This window comes from Cervus canadensis, chromosome 3 (genome assembly GCF_019320065.1).
Source record: "Cervus canadensis isolate Bull #8, Minnesota chromosome 3, ASM1932006v1, whole genome shotgun sequence".
In the NCBI taxonomy this organism is placed as follows: Eukaryota; Metazoa; Chordata; class Mammalia; order Artiodactyla; family Cervidae; genus Cervus; species Cervus canadensis.
The window spans coordinates 58,466,905-58,481,564 of record NC_057388.1 but is presented as its reverse complement, the minus strand read 5'-3'; the positions used below and the strand labels follow the sequence as shown (position 1 = coordinate 58,481,564).

At 36.3% G+C, this 14,660-nt stretch overlaps 1 protein-coding gene across 1 annotated transcript in view; it reads right to left on the bottom strand.

Annotated features, from left to right (window-relative positions):
• Nucleotides 1-721: 721 nt before the first annotated feature.
• Nucleotides 722-14,660, bottom strand: part of DPY19L2 (dpy-19 like 2) — an 84,047-nt gene continuing 70,108 nt past the window's right edge. Inside the window, exons 18-22 of the mRNA XM_043463223.1 lie at nt 12,923-13,042; nt 11,424-11,598; nt 4,267-4,366; nt 2,836-2,961; nt 722-1,104 (exon numbers count right to left, since the gene is read on the bottom strand). Coding sequence (XP_043319158.1) covers nt 954-1,104; nt 2,836-2,961; nt 4,267-4,366; nt 11,424-11,598; nt 12,923-13,042 — 672 coding nt within the window. The 3' untranslated portion in view covers nt 722-953. The remainder of the gene's footprint in view (nt 1,105-2,835; nt 2,962-4,266; nt 4,367-11,423; nt 11,599-12,922; nt 13,043-14,660) is intronic.

Here is a 14,660-nt window from a genome sequence, read left to right as displayed (position 1 = left end):
CCTCATCCAAAGCCAAAACTAAACAAGGACTTAAAACATATTATTAAAAAAGATGGTGACTGGGGTAAAAATGACCATGACCAATGAGCTACAGGACTTCAAGATGAAAATGCCTTTGCTTCTTCAAATTTTATTTGATAAATTTAACTGGGTTTTCTTTTCTGATTATGCTTAAGCCCTAAATTTGGCTGTGTACTATAACAATTTTAATTTACTTGGCTAGTAAAAGAAAAAAAAAACCCACTGGATTCTAAAAGACAGATTAATGATCTGTTGAACTTAAATTGAGAACTGATCAGTGGAAAATATCTGGCTGGATAAATAAATTTTAAAAGACTGAAAACATTGCAAAATAAGCTGTTTTGAAAAATACTTAACTTGAAATGATAAAAAAAAAGTTGTTAAAAGCTATTAAAGATCTTTCCTGAGGGTTACTAAAGGCAAAAACAACCTTAATAGACACATGGTTACAAACAAATTTCCTCACAAAAGTAGAGGTTGTGATCAGTAGCAGGATCTTAGGGAAGTGTCATTTCAGAAACTGCATTCATCTCTTCTAAGTGTTTTAAAGAGTTTGAGTTGGTACATCCTAGAACTAGCGAAAATTCAAAGCAATTTGCCTAGCTGGATACAAAAGGACTTATATATTCTTGATTTATTCAATTTCATTGTTCTTTTACATATACTTTTCTTCTTTAAAACTTTAAGATGAACATTTATTTATGGAACATGAAATGATTTATTCATTTATATGACAAGTTTAATAAGGCTGACATTCAATGGAAAACAATGAAATAATTTACCTTTTAGAAATTAGAAAAACTTTAAATCATTTTTCCTATCTTGTTTTTAAGGGTCCCTTATTAAAGCTTGTGATTTTTATTAATGTAAATAAACTAAATTGATTGTTTTTGTACACCTCTTTGCACCTTAGTGTAAAGGGCAGTCTTTTCTCAATTAACCTTTAACACTCTGTACATACTATTCTGAAACACTGTGGTGAAGTACGGCCTCGCATCCTTGAGCAAGACGCTACATAAGGGGGGGTTAGCTGAGTTAGAAGGGTCTTCCACATCCCAAATTTCAAGCATACTGCAACCAGGCCTGAAAAAATAGACACACATATATATATTAAAAATGCATTCATATCTAGAAGAACTATAATTATAAAATATCTCAGATTTTTAGAGACTAACATTTAATAAATTAAAAATCTTAGTGCATTTCAAAAAACATGTTTAAAATTTAGAGATATTAATAATAAAATGAAATTATGCTATACTTTATATTCCAGTTAACCAAATAACCAATATATTATTGAATCAAATAATAAGAGCTCAATGTAATTCAGAAACATATATTTAAAAATCCACCTTCAAAGTGAAATATAAATGAATATATATTCTAAGCAGTACTGCCATCCAAACATAATACCCATTTACAGTAGAATGAGAGAAATTAAAGCAAAGTTAATAGTTAATCTAATTCCTGATGAATTACCTACTTCATATTCTTGAACTTAAATTTTGAATTAAATTAGCATGAAAACATATAAAGTCCAAAGCAGGAAAAAGAAGCTCTTCTGCCAGTGTTACTCTCCTCAACTCTTCCCTTTCTGAGTGGACTGAATGAGATATTTCTCACTAGAGAATAACCCTGCACGGGAATCATTACAGGGAAGAAGTCAGACAATATCAGTCTATATTGAGGCATAATTTATGCACAATAAAATTCACTCAGTTTATGTGTAAATTTTCATAAGCATGGGTAAATGTGTATAGGTGTGTGAGCACCATCATAATCATAACACGGAAAATTTCCATCACCTCCACAAGTTCCCCGGTACTGTTTTATAGTCAATCCTCTCCCTGAAACATCAGCCTAGGTAAGTACTTATCTTCCTTCCACACTATAGTGTTGCCTTTTTAGAATATGCTAGAAAATACATATTTAGCATATGCTACACACATGGTTACTCAAGTGGTAACATTTTTATCCTTTCTACTTCAACCTTTCTTTCATGCATTTGTACTTAAAATGCATCTTCCTGTAAGGAAGGACATAAATGGGATTTGCTTTTGTATTCAGTCTCAATCTCTGGCATTTGATTGGAGTGTTTAGTCCCCACTCACATTTGCAAGTACTCAAATACTTCTTCCTATACATTATTTATTAGATTTTAAAATTAGGTACAAAAATTAGCTACTAAAATCTCCAAAATTAGCTCTTCAAAAGTCCCATATAGCCAATTCCTAATTATTCATAGGAGAAATGAAAATTCTTAATGTTAAGATTAATACAACTAAGGACTTTTTAAATCGAGGAGACTAAACAAAGGCCTGAAGATATTCATTACACATCTCAGAATTAGATGTATTTTTAGGTATTCAAAATTCAGAAATTTAAAACTGTTAATTAGAAACATTTTCTTATTATGTCCTTCTGAGTTATGTGAAACTTTTCTTATGTGTCTTATAAAGCCAATGTAAATCAGCTGTAGTAGCAGAATGCTAGTATCTCACTTTGCTATAAATTCAGATCTGTATTTTAGATATCTAATAAAAGTTTAAAAAACTTGAAAATTATGGAAAAAAGCTACATTCAGATGTTAAAATGAAAGAATTAGGATAGCAAAATATACTATCATTTCTGAAATTACATTATGCTTAAATAGTATAATTCCATGCAAGAATTTTAAATAAAATGCCAAGATAACAATTTAATGGAATTAATTTAAAATAAAAAAATTTAAAGCATCAGGACTGCTGTAATGAAGTAAAACACTCACTGCTTTAAAATATACCATATATCATAGAGCACAGGGGTCATACTCACTTAGTTCTCACAACACACCATGCCTCTTCTAAAATGTAGTAATTTACATGTAACTCCACCAACTTATCTCTCACTTCTTTTGCAGATTTTCGACTATATGCGGAGTAAACTATTTTTGTCCGAGCTCTTTAAATTCAAACAAGTTAAAAAAAAGTTTCTAAATAAGTGATAATAGAGTTGACTAGAGAAATTTTGTTACCAAATTAAAACCCCAATGCTTACTGGATGGAGCACTGATTAACATGACCCCAAACAGCATGAATTATTTGGGGATAGAAATTTCCACATTTTACTTACATTTTACATGTTCTAAAACTTACAGAAATTTGAATTTTGCAGGTAGTGATTATCAGTGTATAAGCCAGTTTAGAGTCTAGAGACAGGTAGCAGTATAATAGTTCAGAATATAAAATTAGCTCTGCATAATTCAAAAAATAACTAATCTGGGAGAAATTCAGATAGAGGCTAAATATAGTGAAAATACAGATTTCAGTAGATAATTTCATTTAGAGAAGGTCTGAAAGACATATGAGTTGAAGCTGAATATAGTAAATAGAATAATCAGACAGTGGGCATCTACAGTAGTGGTCAGGTAGAGAAAGTACCCTAACAGAAGCTTGAGAGACAGAAAGCTTAGCAAAATATGGTAGACAGATGATTTAGTTCTAAATGGGAATTTTTATAAAATCCTAAATAAATGATCAATTATACATTAGACTTTTCTTAGGAACTCAAGCATACAGAATGCCCAATCTTCAAAACCAAACATAAAACTTTAAATAATTTAAAATATTACCTTTAACAATAAACCAAAGTCACATTAAAAGGAAAAGATTATCCAATTACTAGGATGATTAAAATAATTTTTAAAAGTCACTTAAGGAAAACAAAACTTTCAGATTTCAGTGGAAACTAGAGTTCCCATAATCAACTAGCAAAAGAGCAACCCATATTTTCATAAAAGCATTTAACATAGTGCACTTCGTAAACTCTTTTTACCTGTGAAGAAAGGCTAATCATTGGCCACCAGTAAGATCAAGAGTGGTTTCTTAAACCGGGCAGAGGGGCTGTGGAATCTAGAACGGGGGTTGGCAAATGATGGCCATGAGCCAAGTCTATTCCCTTCTTGTTACTACTACTTAGGAGTGTCACTGGAACACACACACCCACAGAAACACACAGAGGCTAGTCATAAATGTGATCTATTTTTACTTTGAGCAAAATTCAGTTTTGCTTTTTTCAGTTTTCAGCAATTTATTAAGGTTGCTTTAACAGGTATATGTTGTAATTTCTGAATTGTTATTACTTTTTAACTTTAAAATGAACATGAGGATGAAAGAATGTGTATGTGTATATAAAAATTTTCCCTATTCCTATAAGTCAGTAGAAGTCATTGGTGTGTCGGGTTGTAGTGTTCTATCAGTTGCCCACCTCAAGTCTGCATCCTCATAATGTGGGTGATTCACAATGGGGTGAAGAGTGGAAAGCTTGACACTTGCCATTGTAGGCATGGCACCAGCAAAAACAGCATCTGGAAAACAAGATTATATTTCTTAACAACATGTTTTAAAGAAAACCAAAGGTTAATCATCTGTAATATTTGAACCCAATTAAGAAAGATGTACTGTGCTTAGTTGCTCAGTCATGTCCAACTCTTTCCGACCCCATGGACTGTAGATACTAGCCTCCTCTGTCCACGGGATTTTTCTGGCAAGAATACCAGAGTAGATTGCCATTTCCTCCTCCAAGGGATCTTCCCAACCCAGGAGTCAAACTCGGGTCTCCTACATCGCAGGGAGATTCTTCACCGTCTGAGCCGCCAGGGAAGCCCAGGAATACTGGAGTGGGTAGCCTATCCCTTCTCCAGGGGATCTTCCTGACCCAGGAATCAAACCAGGCTTTCCTGCATTGCAGGCGGATTCTTTACCAGAAGAGCTACCAAGGGAAGCCCAAGAAAGATGAAGTACAGTTAAAATAATAATCATTGACAGCATTCTTTTTTTTTCACTTAATATTTACTGATGGTCTACAAAATAATAGCCAACTTTTTTAAAATGTTATCTTGGTACCATACACTTGGTGATTATACAATTTAACTTGCACAGCTTTGGGGGTGGGTTCTATGTTATTCCTGTTTTGTAGATTAGGAAGCTAAGAGACAGCAAAGCAATGAGCCCAAGATAGCACAGCTAGGAACTATCAGGGCCCACCCTCTTAGCCACTTCACTACAGCACACTGCCCTGTTCAAGCGCTATACTAACAGCACTACAAAGACAGGACTGGGAAGAACTGTAAAATTTCATATCTTGTTCCAATAGTCTAAAGTTCTAGGAACTAGAAGACTTATAAAGGGCAAGTCTCACGGTACATGTTTTAAAGTGAGTTTCATGGGTTATGAACTGTAATTCTGAGAACTTGCCAGATGAAGGCATTGTTTTCTTCCCTCAGATCACTTTTAAATATTCATAACTAAGTCTTCTTAGTTTTTGTTTGACTTTATAAATATATACATTTCATCAAACCATTTCATTACATGTTAGTAGTACTTTCTGGAGTAATACCAGTATAAATCCATTGCTTTCTGGTTATAACTAGTGATACACCAAAATCTACTGTGTGGCTTCAGTTTTAGTTGTATTTCTTGAGAGACAAAAAGACCAAATGGAAAGAAATAAATATGATTTATTATAATCATATAATAAATGATTATATAATTAGGAACATCATTATCACTTTTAATTAGCAAAGTAAAACCACCAATAAGAACTAGGCATATTACTCAGATCTACTGGAAATAATTGAATATTTATTTTCAAATATAATTAACCATTCTAAATGTAACTTTGAATGAATTTGTTGTTGCTGTTCAGTCACTCAGTCATGTCCAACTCTTTGCAACCCCATGGACTGCAGCACACCAGCTTCCCTGTCCTTCACCATCTCCCGGAGCTTGCTCAAACTCATGTCCATTGAGTCAGTGATGCCATCAAACCATCTCATCCTCTGTCATTCCCTTCTCCTCCTGCCTTCAATCTTTCCCAGCATCAGGGTCTTTTCCAATGAGTCAGTTGTTCGCATCAGGTGGCAAAAGTATTGACGCTTCATATTGAAGCTTTAGCATCAGTCCTTCCAATGAATATTCAGGATTGATTTCCCTCAGGATTGACTGGTTTGATCTTCTGGCCAAGACTCAAGAGTCTTCTCCAACATCACAGTTCAAAAGTATCAGTTCTTCGGCACTCAGCTTTATTTAAGGTCTAGCTCTCACATCCATATATGACTACTGGAAAAACCATAGCTTTGACTAGACAGACCTTTGTCCGCAAAGTAATGTCTCTGCTTTTTAATATGCTGTCTAGGTCTATCATAGCTTTTCTTCCAAGGAGCAAGCGTCTTTTAATTTCATGGCTGCAGTCACCATCTGTAGTGATTTTGGAGCCCAACAAAATAAAGTCTCTCATTGTTTCCATTTTTTCCCCATGTATTTGACCTGATTGGATACCATGATCTTCATTTTTCCAACACTGAGTTTTAAGCCAACTTTTTCACTCTCCTCTTTCACCTTCATCAAGAGGATTGTTAGTTCCTCTTTGCTTTCTGCCCTAAGGGTGGTGTCATCTGCATATCTGAGGTTATTGATATTTCTTCCAGCAATCTTGATTCCAGCTAGCACTTCATCCGGCCCGGCATTTTGCATGATGTGCTCTACACATAAGTTAAATAAGCAGGGTGACAATATACAGCTTTGACGTCCTCCTTTCCCAATTTGGAACCAGTCCATTGTTCCATGTGCAGTTCTAACTGTTGCTTCTTGACCTGCATACAGGTTTCTCAGGAGGCAGGTTAGGTGGTTTAGTATTCTCATCTCTTGAAGAATTTTCCATATTTTGTTGTGGTCCACACAGCCATAGGCTTTATTTAGCATGGTCAATGAAGCAGAAGTAGATGCCTTTCTGGACTTCTGCTTTTTCTATGATCCAACGGATGTTGGCAATTTGATCTCTGGTTCCTCTGTCTTTTCTAAATCCAGCTTTAACATCTGGAAGTTCTCGGTTCATGAAGCCTGGTCTGGAGAATTTTGAACATTACTTTGCTAGCAGGTGAGATGCATGCAATTGTGTAGTACTTTGAGCATTCTACGGCATTGGCTTTCTTTGGGACTGGAATGAAAACTGACCTTTTCCAGTGCTGTAGCCACTGCTGAGTTTTTCAAATTTGCTGGCATATTGAGTGCAGCACTTTCACAGCATCAGCTTTTAGGATTTGAAATAGCTCAACTGGAATTCCATCACCTCCACAAGCTTTGTTTATAGTCATGCTTCCTAAGACCTACTTGACTTTGCATTCCAGGATGTCTGGCTCTAGGTGAGTGATCACACCATCATGGTTATCTGGGTCATTAAATCTTTTTTGTAGAGTTCTTCTGTGTATTCTTGCCACCTCCTCTCAATATCTTCTGCTTCTGTTAGGTCCATACCATTTCTGTCCTTTACTGTCTGCATCTTTGCATTAAATGTTCCCTTGGTATCTCTAATTTTCTTGAAGAGATCTCTAGTCTTTTCCATTCTATTGTTTTCCTCTGTTTCTTTGCATTGTTCACTTAGGAAGGCTTTCTTATCTATCCTTGCTATTCTTTGGAACTCTGCATTCAAATGGGTGTATCTTTCCTTTTTTCCTTTGCCTTTCACTTCTCTTTTTTTCTCAGCTATTTGTAAGGCCTCCTCAGCGAACCATTTTGTCTTTTTGCATTTCTTTTTCTTGGGCATGGTTTTGATCACCACCTCCTGTACAATGTTATGAAACTCTGTCCATAGTGCTTCAGGAACTCTATCAGATCTAATCCCTCGAATCCATTTGTCACATCCACTGCATAATTGTAGGGATTTGATTTAGGTCATACCTGAATGGCCTAGTGGTTTTCCCTGCTTTCTTCAATTTAAGTCTGAATTTGGCAATAAGGAGTTCATGATCTGAGCCACAGTCAGCTCTTGGTCTTGTTTTTCTGAATGTACAGAGCTTCTCCATCTTCAGCTGCAAAGACTATAATCAATCTGATTTCAGTACCGGCCATCTGGTGATATCCATGTGTAGAGTTGTCTCTTTTGTGTTGCAAGAGGGTGTTTGCTATGTTGGAAGATGGTGTATGCATTCTCTTGGCAAAACTCTATTAGCCTTTGCCCTGCTTTATTTTGTTCTCCAAGGCCAAATTTGCCTGTTATTCCAGGTATCTCTTGACTTTCTGCTTTTGCATTCCAGTCTCCTATGATGAAAAGGATATCTTTTTTGGTTTTAGTTCTAGAAGGTCTTGTAGGTCTTCACAGATCATTCAACTTCAGCTTACTTGGCATTAGTGGTTGGTGCATAGACTTAGATTACTGTGATACTGAATGGTTTGCTTTGGAAACAAACAGAGATCATTCTGTTGTTTTTGAGACTACACCAAACTACTGCATTTTGGACTCTTTTGTTGACTATGGGGGCTATTACATTTCTTCTAAGGGATTTATATCTCTTCATATGCCTTAAATTTAAAAAATATATAAATAAACTGAAGTAAACATATTTTTATTACTGTAAGATTTAATAATTAATGATGAAAAGCTCTTAGGCAAGAGTAGTAGTTCTGTCAGGAGTAATTTTGTTCCTGGCAACTTCTGGAGACATTTTTGGTTACCACCCTATTAAGGGAGAGGTAATACTGATAACTGATTGGTAGAAGAAAGGAATGCTGCTAATGCTGCTAAATATTGTTCTGCCAGTGTAAAGGGTAGCCCCGAATATCAAAGTTGAGAAACTCTGGGCTAGAGCGACCCAAGTTTAGGACCAGGGTCATCCAGAAGAAACTAGGGAAGCCTGTCCAGCAAGAACTGGAACCCTGGAGAAGAAACCGTCTATGAAACAGAAGGAAAGGGAGAAATACTCCTTAGCTGCTTCTTTCCTCTTGGGAGTAAGGCATCAAATTTGAGCATGACAGGGAAACCACAGGATCTTTTCTATAATATATTTAAATCTCCAATTAGCCTACCGCATGTATTAGAAAAAAGTATCCCCTCTGATCTGACAGAACCTCACTAATACATGACTTGTGAGTGGCCCACAAGCTGGATTACAGTTCCCACTTGTCCTCTCAACTGAGCACCTCTGTGCTCTGTACAAACTACGCAAAGCCACATGGTAGACCTGAATGTAAGTTTTAGTCTCACCTTCTATAGTATCTCAAGCTTCTTTTAATAAAACAGGTGGTAACCATGAGAGAACTCATAATACAGAGATGAGAAAAACTGGCAGGATCAAAGAAGAGGCAAAAATGAGGTAGGAGTTTGTGGGAATTGTCTTAGAAGGATAAGCTGCTAAACATAGGCTTTTTTTGCCAAAAACCCAAGACAAACACTGGATAAAAGATGCAAGCAAACATGAAAAGAACAGATACTTTTTAAAGCTTTGGAAAAACAGGTGTAAGTGGTGAGGGGTGAGAGAGAGTAAAGGCAGTAACTACCTTGTACCTTATAGGGAAAAAATAAAATATTAATTCAAAAATTCTGATTAAACTAGCCTGGAAGCTCTAAGACTCAGAGTCTAAGTGATGAGGCACTGTCATCTACACCCTTTGAAAGCCACAGACCAAACATCTGAGTTGAAGTTTATAAGAGTTTACCTTAACGATAGCTAATTAGTAAAATGATGACTACCAAATAAGAGGAAAGTGGCTCAAAGAGTCACAGGATAAATTTAAATAAATCGTAGTGAAGAAATTAACCCAGAAAAAAAACTGTCTTGAACAGGACTATAGAGTAGTTGCAGAAAATAGCATAGAATATGTTCATTCTCTGAAAAGGTATTTAAAAATGAAGTAAATATCAATCTGCTTGAGGTGGTCTTAGATAAAAGACTGTAAGAAAAAGTAAAAGAATTTTTTATACTATTTAAAAGTAGCATGTATAATCATCTTTTTGAGATGAGTTAGTGAAAAAACCCAAAAGTCTAAGATTTTAACCCTTCTGTATGTGATTGGTTTTCTAGACATGGAGCAGAGGGTATGCACTGACGGAAGTAATGGGAGGGGTGTTCTTAACCTCCCCACAGTCAACACTGGTTTCTCCAGTGGCCTGTTACATGGTGTGAAAGTTTGTCATTAAAGGTTTTTTACTTTGAGCTGTCACTGTTATGATTAAAATACAATAATAATCTCAGAGTTATAGCATATAATTTGTGAACAATCATTAACTCTAAATAGAATTAACATTCTTTTTGACAGGTACCCAGGAGGGGTTTAAAGAGGACACAACATTTCTTTTTGGAAATTTGACTTGGTGAACACTGCAGTTAACACACTAAAAATGTGTGAAGGTATGAATGCATGTTTTTTTAAATTGTATATATCAGTTCAGTTCAGTCGCTTAGTCGTCTCCAACTCTTTGCGACCCCATGAATCACAGCACGCCAGGCCTCCCTGTCCATCACAAACTCCCGGAGTCTACCCAAACCCATTCCCATCCAGTTGGTGATACCATCCAGCGATCTCATCCTCTGTTGTCCCCTTTTCCTCCTGCCCCCAATCCCTCTCAGCATCAGGGTCTTTTCCAATGAGTCAACCCTTCGCATGAGGTGGCCAAAGTACTGGAGTTTCAGCTTCAGCATCAGTCCTTCCAATAAACACCCAGGACTGATCTCCTTTAGGATAGACTGGTTGGATCTCCTTGCAGTCCAAGGGACTCTCAAGAGTCTTCTCCAACACCACAGTTCAAAAGCATCAATTTTTCGGCGCTCAGCTTTCTTCACAGTCCAACTCTCACATCCATACATGACCACTGGAAAAACCATAGCCTTGACCAGATGGACTGTTGTTGGCAAAGTAATGTCTCTGCTTTTTAATATGCTATCTAGGTTGGTCATAACTTTCCTTCCAAGGAGTAAGCGTCTTTTAATTTCATGGCTGCAATCACCATCTGCAGTGATTTTGGAGTTCAAAAAAATAAAGTCTGACACTGTTTCCACTGTCTTCCCATCTATTTCCCATGAGGTGATGGGACCAGATGCCATGATCTTAGTTTTCTGAATGTTAAGCTTTAAGCCAACTTCTTCACTCTCCTCTTTCACTTTCATCAAGAGGCTTTTTAGTTCCTCTTCACTTTCTGCCATAAGGGTGGTGTCATCTGCATATCTGAGGTTATTGATATTTCTCCTGGCCATCTTGATTCCAGCTTGTGCTTCTTCCAGCCCAGCGTTTCTCATGATGTACTCTGCATATAAATAAGCAGGGTGACAATATACAGCCTTGAAGTACTCCTTTCCCTATTTGGAACCAGTCTGTTGTTCCATGTCCAGTTTTAACTGTTGCTTCCTGACCTGCATACAGGTTTCTCAAGAGGCAGGTCAGGTGGTCTGGTATTCCCATCTCTTTCAGAATTTTCCACAGTTTATTGTGATCCACACAGTTGAAGGCTTTGGCATAGTCATAATTGTATATATACAAACATATATATGTGAAATGACAACTGTACAACATATACAAACGTATAACAACATATAATGTGTGTGAGTGTATGTGTGTGTGCTAGCTATACATATAATCAAAACAGCTACATACCTGGCCTGGTATTGTATTTGATCCACTGTATCAATTCTTCCTGGGGCAAATTATTAAATTCTCCTATTATGCTCCATTGATTATGGAGGTTTGCATAACCTTGTATTGACATTACTGTTACAAGACTGAGGATAAGAGGCATAAAACGAACTCTGCAAAAAAGCCAGCCAAAGAGCTGAAATGAAAGAAACCATTTATTTATAATTCTTATATGAACAGTGCTATTGGGTCAATAATATATTCTCACCTTTCTACCAAAACCAAGATGGATTACCATTTGATACTAATAATATACAGAATATAATAATTATCTATTATTTAAAACCAGCAAACATTTTAGAATTATATAATCCAGTTAAAATGGAGTTTACTTTCCTCTTGAAAGAATTAAACAAGAAATACCTGATCCTTCCAGTACAGATTTACAACCAGGAGTTAAGGTTCAGTTCAGTTCAGCTCAGTTTAATCGCTCAGTCATGTCCGACTCTTTGCCACCCCATGAATCGCAGCATGCCAGGCCTCCCAGTCCATCACCAACTCCCAGAGTCTACTCAAACCCATGTCCATTGAGTCAGTGATGCCATCCAGCCATCTCATCCTCTGTCGTCCCCTTCTCCTCCTGCCCCCAATCCCTCCCAGCATCAGGGTCTTTTCTAATAAGTCAACTCTTCGCATAAGATGGCCAAAGTACTGTAGTTTCAGCTTCAGCATCAGGAGTTAAGGTTAGCAAATCATAATTCTGACATATCCCCGAACTAAAATCCTGTAATATCTGGATGTCTTTTATGGACATCTTGAATATCTAGGGAAACACCATTAGTACTGACAATTTTTATCCTCTCAGGAATTTAAGTATTATGATATTCTAAGGCAAAACATTTTTAATCAAAACCAAGTAAGGGGTCTCCAGAAGTAACTTGGTCCCAAAATTCTAGCTACTTTATCTAGCTGTCTTGCATATGAGCTACAGTAACAGAACCCTAGAAATTGATAATTTTTCCACCAATTATCCAAGCCCAACAGGACAATACTACAGCAATTGCACTGCATCTTCTCTAGTACCACAAGAGCACTTGAGGATAGTTCTGATGGGCTGTGAAGCTGTTACACTGACCTCAATTTCAAAAACTATATTAGTGAGAATACTAATAGAGGGGAAAGTCACAGAATTATCAGCTAAAATCTAGGAATAAATTTCAAAGCTACTTGAATTTGCTTTTCTTATGCTATAATGGCACCCCACTCCAGTACTCTTGCCTGGAAAATCCCATGGACGGAGGAACCTGGTAGGCTACAGTCCATGGGGTCGCAAAGAGTCAGACACGACTGAGCAACTTCACTTTCACTATGCTATAATGAATCACAAACTAGTACTTTAAATCACTTAAGATAAAAAACACTGAGTGCTTTTACGTTTTAAATTAGTGAGCAAAACCATGATTAACTACATTGTAGTTGCTATAGTGTTATAGAGTAGTTATAAAAGAATGAAACCTTACCCGCCGAGAACATATCAGGGAAGCCATAACACACATGTGAGGTGTCAAAAAGAGTTTCAGCCTCATAATTAAAATGGCAAGGGAAGTAAATGCAAGCAACTGCAATGTGTGAAAAATTAGCTATAAAAACACAAAACAAAATTAATTTTCACTTTATATTTTAAAATTAGTATATGTACAACAAAGTATATTAAAACTATTGTTATTCACTAGGACAAGGATCTTTTACCTCAGTAATACATCTATTAATATTCATTCATTCACTCAACAAAGATTTATCAAATGCCTGCTATATGCCAGGTACTGTTCTGAGTGCTTTGGATACAGTAGGGTGCTAAAACTACACTGAGCAATTCCTGTCCTCATGAGACTCACATCTTAGTACATTTAGTAAGGAGAGACAGAAAATTGAATAGACGTATCAAATAACAAAACCTATTAAACAGTCTTTCAGAAAGTGGTAAATATAATGGAAAAGGAAGAAGAGCTGAAAAGAAGACTGAAGTGCAGGGTGTGGGGTGAGGTCACAGGCAGAAGCTGCAAGTGTACTTAGGATCATCAGAGCGGAACTCCTCAAAAAGGTGGTATTTGAGCAAGGACCTATACCAGGTGAGAAAGGGAGTCACAGAGACTTAAAAATGTGGGATGCTTCACAAATATGTGATATTCAGTCAGCAACAAAAATCATAACACAATTTAGATTATTTTAGAAGTAGTGGAATTGTATAAATATTTGTACCATCAGTAGGACACCCCATTTTGATTAAGATGGAGTTTCACTGAGCTAAGTTTTCCAACAAAACTTTTCTAATAGACATATTCATAAAATATCAAACTCCTCAGTACATAAATGGACAAAGAATTAATACAAGTAAAAGTAACTAAATATTCATATTCTAAACCACTAATATTAAAACAAGGGAAACAGTAAAAATAATGTTTTCATCTATAAAATTGACAAATATTAAATTGAGTATTAGAGAATATGCCATGAAACCACACACTGTAATAATCAGTATATTTCTGTAATTTAGCAATATTTATCAAGATCCTAGAAAAGAGTCAAACTTGGATAGGGTCTAGCCATGATCCTAGAACCAAACCAACCTAAATTTTGGTTCTAGGTATTTAAGGGAATAATCAAAACATAAAAATACTTGTACAAAGATGGTAACTGAAGTGAATTTTTCACACCAGAAATAGAAACAAACTAAATAAACAATGTAGAAGACTAAGTAAATTATAGCATTTTCACATGTGAAAATTAGTGTTAGTTCCTCAGCTGTGTCTGACTCTTTGCGACCCCATGTACTGTAGCCCCCCAGGCTCCTCTGTCCATGGGATTCTCCAGGCAAGAAAACTGCAGTGGGTTTCCATTCTCTTCTCCAGGGGATCTTCCCAAGGCAATAATCAAAGCCAGGTCTCCTGCATTTCCTGCATTGTAGGCGGATTCTTTATCATCTGAGCTACCAGAGAAGCTCCGTTATCACATGTATATAGACATTAATATATTGGAAGACTATTTAATGGTGTGGAACAGTTTTCAAAAACAAAGATCATGTCATATGGTCCCATTACTTCATAGCAAATATATGGGGAAAAAATGGCAACAGTCACAGACTTTATTTTTGGGGGCTCCAAAAATCACTGCAGATGGTGACTGCAGCCATGAAATTAAAAGACGCTTGCTCCTTGCAAAAAAAAAGCCATGGCAAACTTGGACAGCATATTCAAAAGC